The sequence below is a fragment of the Lycorma delicatula genome, chromosome 5 (assembly GCF_047948215.1).
Source record: "Lycorma delicatula isolate Av1 chromosome 5, ASM4794821v1, whole genome shotgun sequence".
Classification (NCBI taxonomy): domain Eukaryota; kingdom Metazoa; phylum Arthropoda; class Insecta; order Hemiptera; family Fulgoridae; genus Lycorma; species Lycorma delicatula.
The window spans coordinates 150,742,002-150,763,991 of record NC_134459.1 but is presented as its reverse complement, the minus strand read 5'-3'; the positions used below and the strand labels follow the sequence as shown (position 1 = coordinate 150,763,991).

The window sequence follows — 21,990 nt, the reverse complement described above, 5'->3', positions numbered from 1 at the left end:
GATCAATATGATTCAGGCCCTGGAATAGTTGTTCCATGTGGCTTGATACTTCCTCAGAATGGTGAATGCTTACCTGCGGAATCGTGGTCTCATCTATGAGACGGTGGCAGGCTGGTGTAGGACCGCAATCACACCAGGAGCACAGGGTTCAATTTTTGGCCCAACCTTTGGAACACCATGATGGTTTCCTGAGGCTGGAGATGCCTGAAGAATCGGCCTTGGTTGGGTACGCTGACCATGTTGCACTACTTGTCACAAACCACAACATGGAATGCGCCCAACTGAGGCTCAGCTGGGCCATGCACAGTCAGTGCCTGGCTGGACGACCAAGGGTTGTCTCTCGCCCTCATCCCAACCCCATAGGGGAAGACACCCACCTTATGAGGCTTCTGGTCACTATACCACCCCCCTTCCTAGTCCTGATGGGCTTTAACAGGAGTGTCTAGCCCTCAGCAAAACAGAGATCATGGTTCTAACAAAGAAACATTTCAACATCCCCCCCCCCCCCCCCCAATGGGTTGGGGACAAGATTGTAGAGACCAAGCTGGCCACAAAATACCTCGGTATGATGGCTGACCGAAAACTCAGCTTCGCTGAGCAATTTCGGAGCTGCCGACAAAGCTGTGACAGCTATAACCGCTCTCAGCCTGCTCATGGCAAATGTCGACGAACCGAAGGCCAGCAGACGGCGATTATTGATGTCCGTGGTGTATTCTGTCCTGCTGAAACCGAAAGCGGCTCGTGCAGGTGCAATGCATCACTACCTTGAGAGTCGCTTCCGTGTTCGAACAGTTTCCAAGCCTGCCGTATTGGTGGTCACCGGCATAATAACCAGTGCTCTTTTGGCAAGAGCGCCAGGCAGCTGGCAGGAGGGATGGACAGGCGAAGACTGGGAGACCATCGCCAAGGAGGAACCGGACTTCCACGTTTCTCGCATGGTAAGGAATTAGTTTAACCACACGAAATAGGTAAATTGATCGATCCTGGGACCAAGAGACAATAGAATGATTGACAGCAAGGCCTATCCCTCTGGTCAGCCCATGGGCAGAGCAGCGGCATGGAGAGGTGGAATACTATATGAACCAGTTTTAATGGGTAAGAGGTACTTCCACACTTATCTCCATGTCGAAATTTCGCCTAATTAAGGTCTTATTTTTCTTAGGCACAATTGGTAAAAATTAAAACAAAGTATTTCCAGTAAAGATTTTGCAAAATCGGACCCCCACCCCAAAAGCTGCTCTAAATAAATCAATGGCTAAGTGGGTATACTTCATCATTAGTAACCCTCTCACCACAAGGAGTGTTAGAGTAACACTGATGTACAGATGCTGTAGTCACCACAGGTAAGCGGTAGAATTACATAAATGAATAGTAATTAAAGCATACAAATTTATTTAAGGTGGCTGCTAGTGCTGTCACACCTGTGCGAATGAAATATGTGCACGCGCTTTAGTTAGAATTATTGAATTAAATTATCAAAAAAAAAAATTGTATTGAATAAAATAATAAATATTTTAAATTATGTTGTGTGTAAGTTGTGCATCAGAAAAAAGCTGCATGATGGGAAAATCCTACAACTGTATTGTCAGCTTTTTTTAAATAATGTAATTTTTTTCATTTTAGAATGAAAAACATTGAGGTTACACAACATAATAGTTATAAATCTCTCTACTTTGACATATTCTAAACATAAGGAAATGTACTTCTAATAACAGATTATTGCAATTCATTTCTAGGAGATTAATTTGATACAACCACCCCATCACAACCAGCTAAATATAAAGGGTTAATCAGTGAGCTTTTATGTAAAATAATAACTTACTATTTCTGCATATAATGGCTGAACAGCCATTATAAAAAAGCCATTACAAAAAGGTTTTGTTTAAATTAAACAAAACCTTTTTGAGTCTAGAATCATAATCCATTACATGATTTTAATATTTAAAACCAACTTGATGAATTTTAAATTCATCAAGCACAATTAGAATTATTACAGTTTAGCTTCATCTATAAACAAAAAAGGACCCATAATTCCAAATTAGAAAAATATGCTTTAATAAATCTTTAATTATTGATCAAACATTATTATCTTTTCAGACACAGGGATCACCTTCAATGCACCTAAATTCACTAGAATTCAACATTAAATATCTGAATATTAAATATATTTTAAACACTAAAAATAAAATCTCTAATTAAAAATGAGATAAGATGAAACTGAATAAAATATACTTTTATTTGAAGTACAATAAATGTTTTTTCTCTCTAAAATTAGCCTTACCACATTAAGTTTTTCATGCGCCCAATTCAAATGCTTTCTATAATAGTCACATTTTTTTAACAAAACTGGGTTGCTGATGTTGTGAAAACTCCATTGTGCAGGAGACAGAGGAACTTTAAAAAGTGATGTTCCATCATTATGAGTTTCATTGCCAATTCTAGAAGACATCATTGAGTTATTAATTGCAGGTGGTCTGCTAGTGTCACTTTGTATTGAACCTTTTTTCAGCTTTTCCAGCAAGGTAAGTTCTTTTGTTTTTTGTAATAGAACAAAACAATTATCTCCACTCATGTTCCTAAAATCAAAAATTAAAATACAAAAAACTGTGATAAATTTCTTTTATTTATGAAAACTGAGAATAAATAACATAACTAAACAGCAAACAATCTTACTGTTTCATTCCATGCCATAAAATATACACATACATAGAATTTTACTATATATATCAAACCCAATTGTAAAATATAACTAAAAAAAAAAAATTGCTGCAATAACAATTACTTTAACAAAGGTAATATAAATAACAACAATAAAATATGGTTTAAAAATCAGAACTGTCTTTTAAATAAAAATTCACTGTATGAATAAATCATTTCTTTAGAAGAGAATCTTTAAGATATTTTGCACTAAGGCAAAGCAACTTTTGAGATTTCATGGGAAAAAATATGACCAGATAATAGTAATAATTTAGGCAAAATTAGAAGAATAAGATTTAATAAGTCAATAATTACACAAGTCAACAAAAAAAGTAATAATTTGGAACTGAAATAAAAGGTGAATATATTTTTTATGCTGACCTTAAAATGAAATCAGTTTTTCTTCATCATCTTCAGATGTTTTTGTTACGACCCTTTAAAATATTGAGAAACTTCTTAAATAATAAAATACAAAGATAATAATAATTACAATTAGAATTCATATCTTTATTCTGTAGACATTTACGTTTATCTTAATGTAATTATCTTTAATTCTTTAGAAATTAGTCATCTTGATTTCTTTTTTCTTATTTTTCTTTTGTGTTCAGTGAAGCCTTCTCTCTTCATCATCGCAGTAGTAACTCAACATAGATTCATCCTACCTGCCTTGATAACATTGTTCCATCTGCAATATATCTTGGTGGAACCTTTCTTCTTGTTTGTCGCTGTCACCCAAGTTTAAAGGGAAAAAGTCCAAATGAGAATGTAAAAAATGAATTTTCAATGACATTCTGCAGCCTAAATTTTTGTAGTTCATTAAGAGTTCATTTATTAGCTAATCATGGTTTTCAGCCTTTTTGCTTCTAAAAAAACCAGTAACAACATCTTTGAATGACTTCTATGCTACTAGTTCTTTAGGATTCAATTTACTGTAAAATATATTTTCATGAATTAATTTTCTTATTTGTGGCTAGATGAATATTCTCTTTTTTTACTTGGCTTCACTTAATTGTGAAAAAATCTCAGGTAAATATTTAAAGCTGTCCATATTTTTACAAAATTCTTTATCAGGCCTAATTTTAAGTGTAGAGGTGGTAAAGTAATACGACCTGCTTCGACAAGGGGAATATTGACAACATTTTCCTTTACTAGGGTAAAGTGATTTCTTTTTGACTAGTCTTTAACTGCATAGTGTTTATCTGTAGCCCAACTATCTCACAAACACAAGAAACACATATACTTTGTAAAGCCACTCTGGAGGCTGAGAAGAAGCCCTATCGCTTTCAGGTCAACAGTGATTCGCCATGAGTATTCATCACACTTAATAGCTTTTAAAATTTTTGACATACTTTCATATGTTTCTTTTATTCTTACAGTATGTGCTACTATTATAGAAGAAAATTTATTCTAATTATGCAACAACACTCACAGTCTTAAACTTCTTTTTGATTAGTATATACATAAACGACAATCATGAATAACATATTCAATGTCCAGTTCAGACATTAGTCCCTAACATCAAGGCAGGAACAAATTATACAATCTCTTCTGAAGTATTTCAGAAAAATTTAATTCCTATTTCTATATAAATTGTTTCTGAAATTTTAGTATCCTTGTTTAATAAATTCCATTCTTTAACACATGAACCTAGGAGTTCTGCATGCCATTTCGACAAATACAAGTCACGAATTAATTCGCTAAGTTCTGCTTGTGTGATGGGATTTTCAGTATTTAATTCTTCTGAAATGTAATTAATATCTATTGAAGGTGAGGATTCATCGGTTGAGGCTTGTGGGAAATCAGACATTTCTTTCCACGAAGTTGAAACAATCTGAATCGATAAATCAACACCACGAAGTACTGGTCTCATAGCTGAACGAACATTTGGGTATGCAATACTGTTTTTATTGTTTGAATTGAAACAGCAATCATCATAATAGTTAGTAGGATCTCGCTAAATCATAGGTATACCAAAAGGCAAATACTTTTTTCCTTTTAACCGTAGGGTTAGTTTAACATAGCACTTGATGGAGCCCAGGATTTATCTTGGTCTTCCAATGGACAGTTAAAATAATGTTTGTAAGCAGTTTTCAGCAGATTCGATATTGGTTTTCATTGACTTTTCGTGAATTCTCCGCAAACTAACAAAAAGTATTTGGAGAATTTTTATAAGCCCGATTTTTATTCATTGTAAAATTCAAAATGTTTTAATGAATGAAAGTAAACTGAAATATTACAGAAACACTTAATTATAAAAATAATTAAGTTTTTAAAAATACTTAATTAAAATTGTTTCACCAAGGAGTGCAATAAAATATATTGTAAAACACACACAAAACTTAACAGGTTGATCTTCAATAAAATAATACCAAAGTTGTTCTGTCATAAAAATCTTTCCCTAAATTTATGGCATCACTTATGAAACAATATTTATAATATGTCTCTATGATAAAACCACTACCACAAATAAAGAACACAGCAAGTTATACCAAGAACTGAACTCATACTGAAGAAAATTTCATCATGTTGAATTACTTATTACTTGACTCACTGACATGTCTGATTTGACATTAAATGACACTATTTCACTGCAATGTATCAAATATAGGTTTACAACATGCATTGCAATATAAATCAGATGTAAGTAGACATACTAACTTAATTGTATTGTTTGTTCCACGAATGATGGAACAAATAAATTTAAGGGGTTGTAACTTATGAACTTAATTTAACATTTCAAAATGAAAAATATAAATAAATAAGCAAAAAGAAATTCTTGATTAACCAAATTACCAGATAACTAGATAAAAAAACGAATTTCATTTCAAAACGAACCAAAACTTATAAGTAATTGTTCAACAATAAAATACAGTTTAAAGTAAATCTTCATTATTCAGGAAAAATAAATAAATTAAAAAAGTTATTTAACCCTGATACAAAAGGTACTAAAAAAATTATTATTCTAAATTAAAATTTACTTATCATTTACAGTACAATTAACTAAATTTAAAAAAAAGACACAAAATTTTTTTCTAAAAAAAAAAACTATCAGACCTAACTGAATTGAACAGTTAAAAATACTTATTGTAAATAAATAAAAACCAAAATCCGGATCTAGATACACTTTCCAGTACATCTACTTTGTTACAACTTATAATACAAAATATAAAAAATATAATAAAACTAATTTCTAAAAAAAATTAACTTGAACCTGATGTATAACCGCAAATGCAGGGACAACATTTTTTAATTCTAAAAAATATAACTTCAATTAAAAAATTAACTTTAGAAAATTCCTAAACTTAAATAATAATTATTTTAAAAAGGTCTTCCTCCCTAAGTGACAAATGAAGCTACCCCTAACTTTAAATGCCAATTTAATGCAAAAAAAAAACAAAACGGTTCAATATAGTAAAAACCCACAACCGGAAATTAAACAATAACTATAAAAAGGAACTAATAAGCTCAACTAATTAAAATAAGTAAGAAAATAGTTAGAGTATATAACAATAAATTTATTCTTAAGAAATAGATAATTAAACAAAAAAAACATTTGTAATTATTTTTATAAATAAAATTTAGACCATGAGATTTTTTTTTAATAATTATATATTTTTAAATAGAAATATTATTATATAATTATTTTTCTAAGGTTGATTAAATTACAAAAATTTTTTTATTATAAATCAAATATTATTTAATTTGATTGATGTTATATTTAAATCAACCCATTATCAAATAATTATTTTATTTAAATTAATTTTTTTTTAAATTATAATTATATTACTGATGCATTTAATTAAATAATTTATTTTGATTATTTTTACAAAAACCAGTTTGCATATAAATAAAGATTTTATCTTAATATATCCTTCTTTAAATAACCTAGAATAAGTAATAGTTATATAACAAATTTTTTAATTAGCATATCTATTAATTAAACTTTAACATATAATAAAATATTATATTATAGGGAGAAGTTATAATATTAAAATAAATATGTTATTATATATAATATATATATTATAGTATATCTATTTTTTTATTTTTTGTAATATGATAATTAATCAATTCGATGATATAATATAAATATCTTATTAGAAACAAAAAAACCCTTAAACATATTCAGATTAAGCATATAGAATACTATGTAGAACACCTAGTCCCTTTTCAGTTCCAAATTTTATGTTGATGTGTTATTGATCGAACATTATTTTAAAAAGACATCACATTTTTTATAAATATAAAATATCTAAACAAAACATATACAGTAACAAATTAAAAATGACAAATAAACTACAGATAAGAACAAACTGCATAAACCATAATCAATGACAGAATTTGCAAGCTAGTAACTTCATTTAAACTTGTTATCAGATAAATTGTTTAAATTCCATGTTCTAATTAGAATAACTGCCACTACTTGCACCATGATTTGCAATCTTTTTCTTCAATCATAATTTACCCATTCATCAAATATTTTATTGTGAATTAATTTATTTGAAAAAATTAATGTTTTTTTTTTTATTCACTTACAAGATGCTAGAGTACTACAAGATGTAGTTGATGCGTAAAAAAATAAGTTTAAATTCTGAACACCAACTTAAATTCTCACCGTAATTTTTGTTTGTCTGTAAAGTTTCATTCCATTTTCTTTTTATTTCACTTTAGGATGATGAAATCAAGTAAGCAGTGCCACATGCTGTTTACTTATAGGTAGTAGGTTATGAGGTTATACTTATATTTATTGTTGGAGTTCACTGTGCTTTTATTTTGATATTGTTTCTTTCAAAAATGAGTGGTGAATCAGATGAAAATGATATTGTAGGTATTAGTGAAAAAAAAAAAACTGTAAAAATTAGTCTACGAAAAAACACGAAGACGACACAAAGATATTAAGGTGAGGAACTTCTTATTCTGATAAGAAAAATTCTGGCACACCATTTAAGGTACTTTTGGACAGTTGTAAAGAAATATGCTGTAAAAGAATAAATGTTGAAAACTAATAGATCCTGTACAATCAGTTTTTCTGTGAGGGTTGTAAAGAACAGCAAGATGTTCTACTAGCTGGATTAATGCGCTGTAAATCTTCTTTCACTTATCATGTAGGTGCTAAACGCAAAAGGGAAAATATTTGGAAGTACAGTGTAAAAATGAGTGGTTCAGAAGCAATTATCTGTCAAAATGTTTTACATAGTCTCTATCAAGTTTCAGAGAAAAGGTTACAAATTATCCAGCAGAAATCCTAAATAATGAATCATTTGGAGAGAAACACAGAACCCGTCAAAATAGATCTTGTTCAATAGATAATAATGTTTGGGATCTAGCTAAAGAGCACTTAACACTTATTCCTAATACAGAGTCTCGTTACTCAAGAAATAAATCAAGTAAGAGAGAGATATCTTGAAAATTCTATATGTATCCTAAAAAGTTGTACCAAATGTTTAAAGAATTTTATAAAGAAAAAACTAATCAAGAGTTAAATTGTTAAGTAACCCAAATGATACTTGTAAAGTCCAATATGAAATACATTTAAGAAAGTATTATGCCTACAAAAAAAAAGGAAGACCTGATAGGAGAGTGTAAAGAGAATAACAGTCAGATATTTGTGCTAGAGTTTGACTGTGCCCAAAAATTACCTTTACCTAAAACTAATGAGATGTCACAATTTGATAAACGGCTGATGTGGGTGTACTTATTTAATTTACATTGCCATAATGATGATAGCAGTAACTTATACTACTTTTTGGAAACTGAAACAAAGAAAAACTCTGACACCATGTGTTACCATTTTTATTTAACACAGTAAATGATAGATTCAGCGATTCTTTTAAAGAAATTCATCTCTTTTCTTATGGAGCAGGGGGACAAAATAAAATTTTTTTGGTCACATCCTTTTGTAGTTGGTTGTCAATGAAGTTCAATGTGACAGTAATCCCATATATGTTTGTTAGAAGGCACTCTTTTTGCCGATGTGACTGCAATTTTGGTTTTTGTGATTCAAAGAAAAAAAGGAAGAGAAAATTCACAACTTAGACAAGTACGTAAAACTGCTTGCTGCTGCATGAAAAACCCTAAGTGCTTTGTTGTCAAAAATTGTGCACCAATATTACAGAAATGGTCAAAAAGATTTAAGAACATAATAAAAAAAAACCTTCAGCGAAGAACTATGTCTTTAAAGTACAGTCATACACAAGGTTGACTTTTCCACCCACAGGTGGACTGGCCGCAGTGATAACTTATAGTGGAACATTTATGCATTTCACATTCTTCAGGAAAAAATATATCGTCATGGATATTCCCAAACAGTTACCTGAGAAAGATAGAGTTCAAATTAATGCATCAAAAGAGACTAATATAAGAAGTTTATAAGTTGCAAGTATTATAAGAAGTTAAGGTTTTAGAACCACAAGCTATTAGTTGGTTTGAACAAGTGTTTCAAGGTTCACGTGAATGTCCTGTGGTTGAAGCTGTGGTAGAAAATTATGAAATTATTGTATAGATAATTTTAATATTGATTATATTGTTAGAGGCTAAATTACTGTTTTTGCTTTTTTTTATAGGAAAATTTGTTTCATTTTTCAGTCTATCAACCAAGGATAATTTTTTTTTAATGTATATGTATATATATTTTGATGATTTGATTTTATACTGAATAAACATAAATATTTCTTAATAATAATATATACTGTACTTATTTTTTGTGTTAACGAATATTGTTGAGTGCTATATAAGTAGCCATCTATGTAGAAACAACATCTGTGTATAAAAACATGGTAGAAGTTCATTTCTCTAAAAAAGGTTTATGAAAATAAATTTTCTTCAGCAGTTTTTTATATCAAAATAAGTAAATTTCAATATATGATTTAAAAAATGTGTAAATTTCAAAGTTCTCATTTGGGCCTAGAAAACAAATATTCAGTAATTATGAATTAAAAGCATTACAAATCTTAACACCATGTTTTTTAAAAACATGATTTTCATGTATGCATCCTTTTTAGAGATAGACCTCTTCAACTTATTTTGATACAAATTAGTTTGTTTTAAAATTTACAAATAATACTACACAGTAGCAATAGTGGCACATCTACTTAGATGATGCATAAAAAAACAAATTTTGACCATCCCTGAATCTATTTTGACTAGTTTTGGTGTGAAGTCTGTACGTATGTATCTTGCATAACTTCAAAACTATTAGCTGAAGGATGTTGAAATTTGGATTTAGGATTGTTGTAACATCTAGTTACGCACCTTTCCTTTTGACTGCAATCGACTGAACCAAAAGTGTCTAAAAAAGTTGGATTTTGGACTTTTTCTTAACTGCAGTAATAAGCCCTCATTGAGAGCGTTTCAACGATATATCATAGGTGATATTTATTTTCATTGGTTCCAGAGTTATAGCCAAATAAAATTTTAATTAATGAAATATTTGGATCTTACAAGGCAAAAACACGTCGGTTCGAATCTGACTTCATCTCCTTTTTTTTTCATTTAAATATATTGATTTATTAATAATTATTAACCTATGATAAATAATAATTGTATAAAGAAACAAATATATATATATATATATATAAATGAAAAAATTTAACTTAAAAAAAAAATAATAAAGCAAGCGGAGAAGAGCACAAACAGTTGCAGAAATTTGGAAAAATGCAGGAGAATCAGTTAAGAAATCTTTGCGTAATTCTCTGATTAAAATTTGGGAATCCGAAAAACTTCCAGAACATTGGACGACAGCTATTATACATCCTTTTGACAAAAAAGGAGACAAGACAAATCCGGACAATTATCGTGGAATTTCGTTATTGGATTATATGTATAAAATTTTATCTAGAATTATATACAATAGAATTAAGGACCAAGTAAAAAGCGAGCTAGGCGATTACCAAGGTGGTTTTCGGCCTTGGCGCAGTTGTCCAGATCAAATTATTACTTTAAAATTACTTATAGATATTTATAATAGAAAGCAAAAACAGATGATTATTTCTTTTATTGATTTCAAAAAAGCATACGATTGCAAACATAGGCCTTCGATGTTAAAAATTCTAAGAAAACTCGGATTGAATCCTAAATTGGTAAATATGATCGGTTTAACATTGAGAAATACAAAATCTAAAGTGAAGTTTCGTGGCGAATTTTCCGAACCTTTTTACATAAAATCCGGACTGAGACTAGGCGACGGACTTTCGCCTTTATTATTTAATTGTACACTAGAATATCTGATGTGCGAATGGTTTAAAATTAATCCAAAAAATATTCACATAGGATAGAAAAGAGATAATTTAAATTTAAATTGCCTAGGATTTGCCGACGACTTAGCTTTATTAACAAATAGTATCGCAGAAGCCAGAATACAAATAACAAGTATAGAAGAACTAGCGAATAAAATTGGACTTAAAATGTCTCACGAAAAGACTAAAATGATGGCTATAGACCCTTTAGTTATTAATTCTGTGAATATTAATGGAGACAAAGTAAAACTTGTAGAAAAATTTTAATAATTTGGAGAGATCATTACTTGTAATTGTAACGAAAAACAAAATTGGACTGAAAGACTTAATAAATTATTTAAAGTGCTACAAGTAAACAAAAATACTTACAACAAAAAATCGCTCTCGATTAACACTAAAATTAGACATTACAAAATTGTGGTTAAACCAGTAATTACTTAAGCGAGCGAGACTCAGTCCTATTTTTCTGATTTAGATTAAATCAGAAAAATAGGACTGAACCTTTGCTTATAGTTGAACGCAGGATTTTTAGAACCTGCATAAACAAAAAATATAAACAGGAAAATCAATACAGATTTTACCTAATAAATGTCTGTACGAAAACTTGGAATCCTTAATCGATACTATGAAAAAGAAGCGAATTTATTTCAGTGCACACTTGTTAAGATTACCGCAGGATAGCATTACTAAGAGAATTATTGATCGATTTTGGTCTTTAAAAAATCCGCCATTATGGATCAAAGAAATTAAAGAAGACATGCAAGAATTAAATACGAAGATTTACTTAATAAATCCGAAAAATTAAAATTTGTTATTGAAGATTCGAATTCCAACTTTAAAGTAAGATCATTAAGAACGACTAAATATTGGTAGTAAGTAAAAGCTAAGAACTTAAAGACCAAAAGATCGGCAAAAAAGACTTGAATTATTCTGACTAAAGTGGTCCTTTGCAGCCTTAAAAGTAAAAAAAAAATTATGAAAAAGTATCAGAAGTTTCAACGAAATAAACTTTTATGAATTTTTCATTTAAAAAAAATGTGTATATGTAATTTAATGAGCATACAAAGAAGTCATGTGGTATCCACATCCGATTTTTTCCTTTTAAAAATTCACAAACTGAATTAACTGTAACTAAGTAAACTGTATTATAGAAATAATAAAAATAAACATGCTAAAATTAATTATAAGTAATTTAAATAGACTAATAAAATAAAATCTGGAAGCGGTAACTGCACTTGTCTACACAACTTACCTGGCTTGGCGGCAGTTTTAAAGTGATTGGAGAAAATATTCATTTACAAATATTGAAATATTATGGACATTAACATTTTGAACTGTTAAGTCTATCTATAGATAACAAACGATTTTTGTAAAGCAAACCATATCAATGTATAAAACATGATTTTGGCAAATCTTATTTGCATTTAATCAATATATCATTAAATAAAAATGATAATTATATTTTAAAATTAGGATTAAATCATAATTATTATACGAATATATATATATAAAAATTGAACAAATATAGATAATTTATATATTTTTCCAAATGAAAAGAATTTATTTCATAATAACAAAGCAAACAAAATTTAAAAATTAATATTAATAATAGAAAACAAAAAGATAATGATGATGATAATAATAAACTTAACATAAAATTCAATAATTCAAAACAAACATGTAGAAACTAATTCCATTATTATACAGACAAATAAATGTTCCAGTCACCACAAAAAAAATTTGAATGCAATAATAAAATTGATACATTTCGAAATAGTCATAATTATAACAAAGTTAAATATGACCCTGCAAATAAATTCAATGAACTTAGGATGATGCTAAATAGGTGTAAAGAATTAAACCAAGAAAATAAAGAATATATAAATAACAATCCATTTTCTGCAGCATTTTCAGACTTATAAAGATACTTTTCCTATAAGACCTTTAGTCAATTACATAAATGCATCTTGATACAAAATTTCTAACCGTACCATTAAAAGAAAACTAAACTAAAAAATCTATAATAAAAGATGGCATTTTAGTTAAAGAAACTAAAAAAATAAAATGCATGAATTACTTATTAAACAAACAATTTTTCTTTTACAATTTAAATCAAAATTATGATTCTTTTAATAATTACTACACAAAAGAAAAGTCTCCGTCCAGGTTCACCATTAAGTAGCATAATGGTTGAAGTATTTATTCAAAACATGGATGATAAAGTAATTAACAATATAAAACATTAGTAAAATTATTTAAACAATACACGGTTTATGTTTTAGTAATACACAATAAACAAATCGGTTATGAATACAATATAATTCAAAAAAATTAAATGGATTGCATAAAAATGTTACATATACACTAGAAACAGAAAACATCATACTTTTTCTAGATTTAAGTATAAAAAAGAATAAAAATAAACTAAAGAATCTATAGAAAACCCATAACAACCATAAATAATAAATCCATACATCTACAACACCAAAAAATTTCAACTTACAGGGTTACAATTCACAGAATTTTAAAATATTTAAACAATATAATGGCTATAAGGAAAAAAAAACCCATGATTAACAAAAAAATCACATTTAAACAAAAAACCCAAATGAAAAAATCACTATATTGAAACAATACAAAATGACACAGTACAGTACAAGCCCATACCATGAAATAAAAAATTAAATACAGTGATAAATAATTTTAAAGCTGAAACAAATAACATTCATAACAAGGCAGGTATACATAAAATAAAATGCGGTTCTGTTAAGTAAGATAAATTTTGCATAGGCATGACTAACAGTTCATTTAAAAAGCAATTTCAAGAACAAGTACTTTTATGCATATAAATATGGAAAACAAAATCTAATTATGCAGATCACATACATAAAAAATAAACGCTCATTTACAAAATTAGAAAATTGTTCACTGATGAAGCAGTGCGCACTACAAAAATGTTTGTGAAATTTAAAAGCGGGGAAGACATTAAGTGTTTAAACAGTTTTATATATATATATATATAATTGTTTGATATAAGACTATCAACCGCATATGTTCTAACATAATTATTCCTTATCTGACACAAAGATGATTATCCAAATAAATAAAACAAACACGTATTACGTTAATACTTATCAAGAAGAATTAAGTTCAACTTGGCGATCTTTTAACCCTTCAAGGATCTTGGGAATCAAAATCAATCACTTAATCCTCACGAAAGCTCACAAAGTTATTGTTTTAATGCCCATTATTAGGACAAGTATTAAGAATAATAGTATTATTCATTATTAGTTTCACAGCCCCAAAATGCAATTTGTTATTTATTGCACATACCTTAGCTACAGTCTTCTCACTGATTTTTTGAAAAAAGCAATCTGTCTAGCCTAGCAGCAACCAAACATTTGGTTGCAAAAATAGGGTTTTATAATATAACTAAAATGAATTGTAGCAGTTTAAACAGATCTTCCATTGAACTTGGAAGATCTTGGAGAATCTGTATCATGAGAAAGTATTTTTTCTATTACTTCAAGAGTACATAGTGTTTTGATAGGCCAGAAAAATATCATTAGCTTAAATAAACTTCCTTGACAGCATCAGCGATAAGTTATATGAATAAACAAATTAAAAAGCAATGGGGAGAGAACTGAGCCCTAGGGTCTATTACATAAATTGTGCAACTGCTACAATTAAAAAATAAAAACAAATAACTGTATATCTCAACATGTTACTTAATCTGAAAATTTATGTGACGCTACTAGGTATAGCTGAGCTGGTCGATCAAGCACCAGCTTGATCAACAGGCTCTTCCTACAAATACATTATATGAATAAGAAAGGTCAGTGGAGATTGCTTTAGTCTTATATGAAATCCAACCTCAATGTATGTTGTGGCCCAAACTTGGTCAACACAACTTCATCCTCTTGAAATCCAATTTGTTTCAGAAATGGAGTATAGTAAATCTCGGGAGAAAAATACTGGAGAGAATGATTGTAGTCCTCAATTTGTTTTTAAAAGCACAACCAGGTTGTTCTTGAAAATCTCACATAGTTTAAGTAAAGCCATACTAACAGAAAACCAACTAATTTTAGCGATTTCCAACTGAAATTTTGACAAATCAAGACCAACCCTGTACGTTGTATCAAGCATATGTGTTTTACATTACTGAAAATATAACTGAATTCACCTTCACATAAAGAACAAACAATGGCCAATATTTAAGATATCCAAATAGAAATCTACAATTATTCTTTATATAGAATTTTTTTTAGCATAATTCTATCACTTTTTTGTATTAACAAGGGAAGAATGTCTGAAATATGTGCTCCATAAATTATATGCCACTGGAATAGGTTGAAATATAAGCAGTACTTTAAGGGATTAGGCATGATCAAACACAACACTCTCAATAAAAAATAGAATCTGATATATAGACATGGTGTGACTAATACATAGATATTTCACAAGAGACTTCCAGGTTAGAATGGGATTAAGAAAGAAATCTAGATGTCTAGTCTCACTCGGTAATTTTGCACTAGTCTCAATCCAAACATTATGGGTACTTTTCCAGAAGATGCCCATCACAGGATTTTGTTTTTATTATTATTAAAACTATAGTTTATCTTTATTAGTTAAGCGATAGTTATATTCAGTCAGAATGATGGAGCTGTTGACTGATAAATACAATCTTATCTAAATAAGTACATCCTATTTAGGTAATCAAATATCACGATAGTTGTTTAGTTACAGCCAGTGAGGAAGTTGTTTAGTAGCAACTTCATTTCTTGTGATTACACTGCTGTATTGCTGTTCATATATTGTGAGTTACAAAATGACAAGTATTACTTTTTGTAAGAGGGAGTTTAACACATTTGAAAATAAGGAGACCGTAATCCTTTCCTGGAAGTTATTTCTGATTACAATTAATATGACTGTTTTAATATTTAAATTTCTTTGTATTTCGATTGTATTGGCTTTGCGAATTCATGGGCTTGATCTCCTTATAACTGTAATGGTTGAACACATGAAAATTTATTTTCAGTAACATGATGGTGAAACAGACGCAATAGTAACTGCTTTAGAACAGTATTTTTAACATTAGAGTTCCATCCCCACAGACATCCAACCTTCTGTTGGTTAGAAGTGACAGGGAGACTTTCAATGAATTACTATTGATACAACAGAACTTCATTAAAATAAGGCTAAAATAAACTACATCAAATGCCTTGCTAAGGTCACATACTCCATAAAGTTTTGTTACAAAAGCACCAATAGTTGAGATTTTACAACACAGTCTAATACTTTTAAGTATAAACCAAATCAATTTGGTTTTTGTCAAGGGAAATGACTAATAACCTACTGGTTATTAGACCTTGGATCACACTGTACAACCAGGAACTAGGCTGACAAGCCAATAGAGGCCTGGATCAGTAAGAAGACCCTTCTAATAAATTGGCACTTGTGTATATTTCAAAGCATCAGGGAAAAGCCCAGAAGTGAAGCACTGATTTTTGAAAATAACAAAAGGTTATTGTTTCTGTTACACTGTTTGTTTTTTTTCAGTTGAGGAAAAATTTTACATTGGGTGAATTTAAACATAAGAGATTAATGACTACTTTAAGTACATTATTAATTTAATTCTACAAATTTGTGTTGCCTCAATATGTTATACAATCAATAAAAATAATCAATCAATAATATAACTTAATAATGCTAACAAAATAAAATTGTTTGGATACATAACATTACTTAAATTTAAATCGACGTTGGCGTCACTTTTTATTTCTATGCTACAATGGTTATAGAAAGATGAAATTGTGATTTCTTTTTGTTCATTTACATCTCGTCTCTATAACATTTAAGATAAATCTCTCTTTACTGAACAATGAAATTATTAATAAAAAAAAGGTTTCTTCCAGGTGAATCTGTGAAACTTTTCGAAAATTTAACCTACCAATATTTTCAAACTCCCACAAGTAAACAGATAATGGTCAACAAAAAATTACAATTATTAAGATTATGAACAAATTCTTTTTGAAAATATAAAAGTATACTTACTATGTTATCAATTCTTTTACTTTATTTATTTCTTTTAATTTTAATAAAATTTGCAATCAATAACTTCCACAAAGCATAGAAATAACTAACCAAGAAAATCCGTTAACACAGGAACCCGCCAAGACATCAGGTTACCAAACATAATTTTCATCAACGTAATTTACCTTTCAGCCTAGTTACATGATAGTTGAATAGACTACGTGATTTAATTATACCACTAATAATTAAACAAATAATAAAATAATTAAAATAAATAAATAAAAACCTACTTAAAAAATAATAGTACTAAAAAGTTACAAATAATTACATTTTTTTATATATTAACTAAGGTAAAGGTATTTACAACAAATAACTATATTTGAAGTCGATGCCATCCAACACAAATTATAATAGGTAATTATATAACGGATAACTATTTTCTTTCTATAATAAAATTGAAAATAAATTTTATCATTATAAAGTGCATATTATGTGGAAAATAATTAGTTTTTAACCTTGCACAAAAACACATTTGATTATTCATAGCTTTAAAAAAACTGGGTGGGTCTGTGTCGGAGCGCACGGCCGTTGAAACGTTACAGACTTTGAATGAAGTTCCTGCGAACTACAGACCGACCATCTTAACTCTAGAGTTAAATGGCAAAACTGAAAGTTTCCAATAAGAAATTTTGGTTCCTTTATTTGCGAAATACTTTTAGTGTATTGGATTGAAATAAAAACGAACATTGAACATTGACTGCGTACTAAGTTTAACGTAAAACACACATTAAATGGTACATGATATACTGTATTGGTTTCGACTAATATTCGACGACAATTTTTGTTCTACATTAGTCTGAGATGAGAGAAGAAACATAAGGCATAAAAAGCAGCAGTAGAGGTGCTAGCGCCGTCGGTGTCGTTCACTGACCGCGAAGCTTTGTGGCGCTTCCGAAACAATCTCGCTCGACCGGCACCGGACATTGGGGTACCTGTGCGTGGCCCATAACCTACCCTTTCCAACGATATACGTAATTTATATTTCCGGTTGGCTTTTGCGCGGGCTGAGGCTGACATTGAATTTTTATACATTTTTAAATGTATAATTTAATTTTTTTATATAGATATTGTCCAAAATAAACTTATTACTTTAAACGATCTATCTCGACAAACCCTAAACACAAACATACAAATCACCACCCTATTACATCTAAGTCGTGAGTTACAATGAATGGAAAATGAGCGAGAGCGCCAGTTTTGGCCGAACTGCCCCGCCAACACTCTCGCCGGTGTCGCAAACTCAAAGTCGTATCGGTGAGCTGACCATGTAAGTTATAAAATGACATCGCATTTATGTCTCTGAAACTAACAGTTAGGTAGTTATTAAGGCAGAACGATGTAGATCTTTACGTCACGCTACAAATTTCTGTTCTGGTACCCGTATGTTTCGATGCGATTTTAAAAAAAGTTTCACATCAAAAATATATAGTAATAATAGGTTGGAAAAATAATAAATCTATAGAAAAAAAAAACTTTGTTGATAAAATTATTTTTAATTAATTATAAATGACGTTACTATCTTTAACAAATTAAAAAAATGTGTAAATCAATATAATTTTGAGTTAGTAGAAAAAAGTGAATGGAACACATTTTGCATTTTAACATCAGTGACCTTGGTTATAATTAATAGTATATAGAGTTCATCAAAGGGTACTTATCGGTTACACTAGACCCCTACTGAAATCCAATTGTTTTTGCGTTTGTAATCAAACAACCTACGCTCGCTATCCTCGTCTGATTAACGTTAAAAATAAAAATTATATACATAAGATATATGTATATAAGTTTTATCGTGTCGAGTTGCGCATAATAGATATGTAATTGAATTTCAGTAGGGGTTCCGTGTAATCGAAAAAAATATCCATCAAAGTTTTCTAAAAAACAATAAATGAATGCGTCTATTACGTGTGATGGAGGGGATATTGTGGTAACCTTCCCATAACATTATATGTGTAATATTACGGAGGGAATTGATGGTAGAGTAGGCTGCTCAGTGCTTCTCTGCTTCCTTCCAAAATTGTAAGTATTTTTCTACCTTAATCCAATTTTAACAACTGGTGCCAGTCGCTATTCCTTTGTGCAGTAACAGTTAAGATAACTTTGACGTGCTTTTACAGTGTGTATTGAAACATTCCAAAGTGATCACTTGATTACATTACTAAATGCTATCGAGGGTACCTGTCAAACCTATCACTTCTATCTTTACTGTTGAGGGAATACAGTAAAAATAAAAGTGAAAATTTCAAGAAATGTTTTTTATGTTGAAGTTGTTTTACTTTCATTCTTATCTCTTGAATTTTAAAAGTAAATAAAGCCTAAATAAAAATTAAAAAAAACTGTTTAGCCAGTACATTTTTATAAGGCAAAGAGCGTGGAGTTCCCATTAGACTTTGCGCATAGAAGGATAGTTTTTTCATATTTTGCTTTAAATTCTTTGCTAAAACTTCAACGTATTCTCAGTAGGTTATAAAAAAACTGATCACTAAAAGAGGAATAAACCTTCTACCAAGTTAGAAATTTAAAAATAATTTTATTAAAGTTGATTTTAATAAAATGAACAGATTATTAAAAAAAAATTAATGTTTTTATCATACGGAAAGTTTGAATCTCTATTCATAATTTAATTTTTTTAAAAACAACCTCCTCTATGAATCATGAAACCTTGCCGTTGGTGAGGGGGCTTGAGTGCTCAGGGATACAGAGTAGCTGGACCGAAGGTGCAACCATATCGGAGAGGTATCTGTTGAGAGCCAGACTAAGGAATGATTCCTGAAAGAGGGCAGCAGCTCTTTCAGTAGTTGTTAGGGGCGTGAGTCAGGACGACTTAAACGGCCGTATCAACATCACTCAGTCCTCTGAGTACTGCGCAGCTGAAAGCAATGGAAAACTACAGCTGCTTTTTTTCCAAGAAAATGTGGCTCTCTGCATTTTCACATACCAATAATGGAGGCGCCTTCCTTGGTAAAATATTCCGGAGGTAAAATAGTCCCCCGTTCGGATCTCCGGGTGGGGACTACTAAGAAAGGGGTCACCAGAAAAGTAAAAAATAACATTCTACGAGTCGGAGCGTGGAATGTTAGAAGCTTAAAAAAGGTTGGTAGGCTAGAAAATTTAAAAAAGGAAATGGGTAGGACAAATGTGGATATAGTAGGAATTAGTGAGGTTCGGTGGGAAGAGGAAGGCGACTTTTGGTCAGGTGATTTTAGAGTAATTAACTCAGCGTCAAATAATGGGCAGGCAGGAGTAGGTTTCGTGATGAACAAGAAGATAGGGAGGAGAGTGGAGTATTTCAAAACGCATAGCGATAGAATCATTGTAATAAGGATAAAATCAAAACCTAAACCGACAACGATTGTTAACGTCTATATGCCTACAAGCGCCCATGATGATGATGAGGTAGAGTGTGTATACGAAGAGATTGATGAAGCAATTAAACACGTAAAAGGAGATGAAAATTTAATAATAGTTGGAGATTGGAATGCAAGCATTGGAGAAGGCAAGGAAGGAAATATAGTGGGTGAATACGGGCTGGGGAAAAGGAATGAAAGAGGGGACCGACTTATAGAGTTTTGCACGAAGTATAATTTAGTAATTGCCAACACCCAATTTAAAAATCATAATAGAAGAATATACACTTGGAAAAAGCCAGGCGATACTGCAAGGTATCAGATAGATTATATCATGGTTAAGCAAAGATTTAGAAATCAACTCGTTGACTGCAAAACTTACCCTGGAGCAGACATTGATAGCGACCATAATTTGGTGATAATGAAATGTAGATTGGGGTTTAAAAACCTGAAGAAAAGATGTCAGATGAATCGGTGGAATTTAGAGAAGCTTGAGGAAGAGGAGGTAAAGAAGATTTTTGAGGAGGACATCGCAAGAGGTCTGAGTAAAAAAGATAAGGTAGAAAATGTAGAAGAAGAATGGGAGAATGTTAAAAAGGAAATTCTTAAATCAGCAGAAGCAAACTTAGGCAGAATAAAGAGAACTGGTAGAAAACCTTGGGTTTCAGACGATATATTGCAGCTGATGGATGAACGTAGAAAATATAAGAATGCTAGTGATGAAGAAAGTAAAAGGAACTATCGGCAATTAAGAAATGCTATAAACAGGAAGTGCAAACTGGCGAAAGAAGAGTGGATTAAAGAAAAGTGTTCAGAAGTGGAAAGAGAAATGAACATTGGTAAAATAGACGGAGCATACAGGAAAGTTAAGGAAAATTTTGGGGTACATAAATTAAAATCTAATAATGTGTTAAACAAAGATGGTACACCAATATATAATACGAAAGGTAAAGTCGATAGATGGGTGGAATATATTGAAGAGTTATACGGAGGAAATGAATTAGAAAATGGTGTTATAGAGGAAGAAGAGGAAGTTGAGGAGGATGAAATGGGAGAAACAATACTGAGATCTGAATTTAAGAGAGCATTAAAAGATTTAAATGGCAGAAAAGCTCCTGGAATAGACGGAATACCTGTAGAATTACTGCGCAGTGCAGGTGAGGAAGCGATTGATAGATTATACAAACTGGTGTGTAATATTTATGAAAATGGGGAATTTCCATCAGACTTCAAAAAAAGTGTTATAGTTATGATACCAAAGAAAGCAGGGGCAGATAAATGTGAAGAATACAGAACAATTAGTTTAACTAGTCATGCATCAAAAATCTTAACTAGAATTTTATACAGAAGAATTGAGAGGAGAGTGGAAGAAGTATTAGGAGAAGACCAATTTGGTTTCAGGAAAAGTATAGGGACAAGGGAAGCAATTTTAGGCCTCAGATTAATAGTAGAAGGAAGATTAAAGAAAAACAAACCAACATACTTGGCGTTTATAGACCTAGAAAAGGCTTTCGATAACGTAGACTGGAATAAAATGTTCAGCATTTTAAAAAAATTAGGGTTCAAATACAGAGATAGAAGAACAATTGCTAACATGTACAGGAACCAAACAGCAACAA

General features: G+C 30.3%; 1 protein-coding gene across 3 annotated transcripts in view; it reads right to left on the bottom strand.

Annotated features, from left to right (window-relative positions):
* The window catches only part of LOC142325492 (uncharacterized), a 54,816-nt gene extending 37,729 nt beyond the window's left edge, over positions 1-17,087 (bottom strand). The window contains exons 1-2 of one of the 3 annotated variants that reach the window (XM_075367320.1): positions 16,986-17,087; positions 2,282-2,576 (exon numbers count right to left, since the gene is read on the bottom strand). In XM_075367320.1, the coding sequence (XP_075223435.1) occupies positions 2,282-2,572 (291 nt within the window). In that variant the 5' untranslated portion in view covers positions 2,573-2,576; positions 16,986-17,087. Of the gene's footprint in view, positions 1-2,281; positions 2,577-12,183; positions 12,259-13,434; positions 13,509-16,985 lie in introns of those variants that run through there. The other 2 variants (XM_075367322.1, XM_075367321.1) reach the window with 2 other exon arrangements.
* Positions 17,088-21,990: the final 4,903 nt, after the last annotated feature.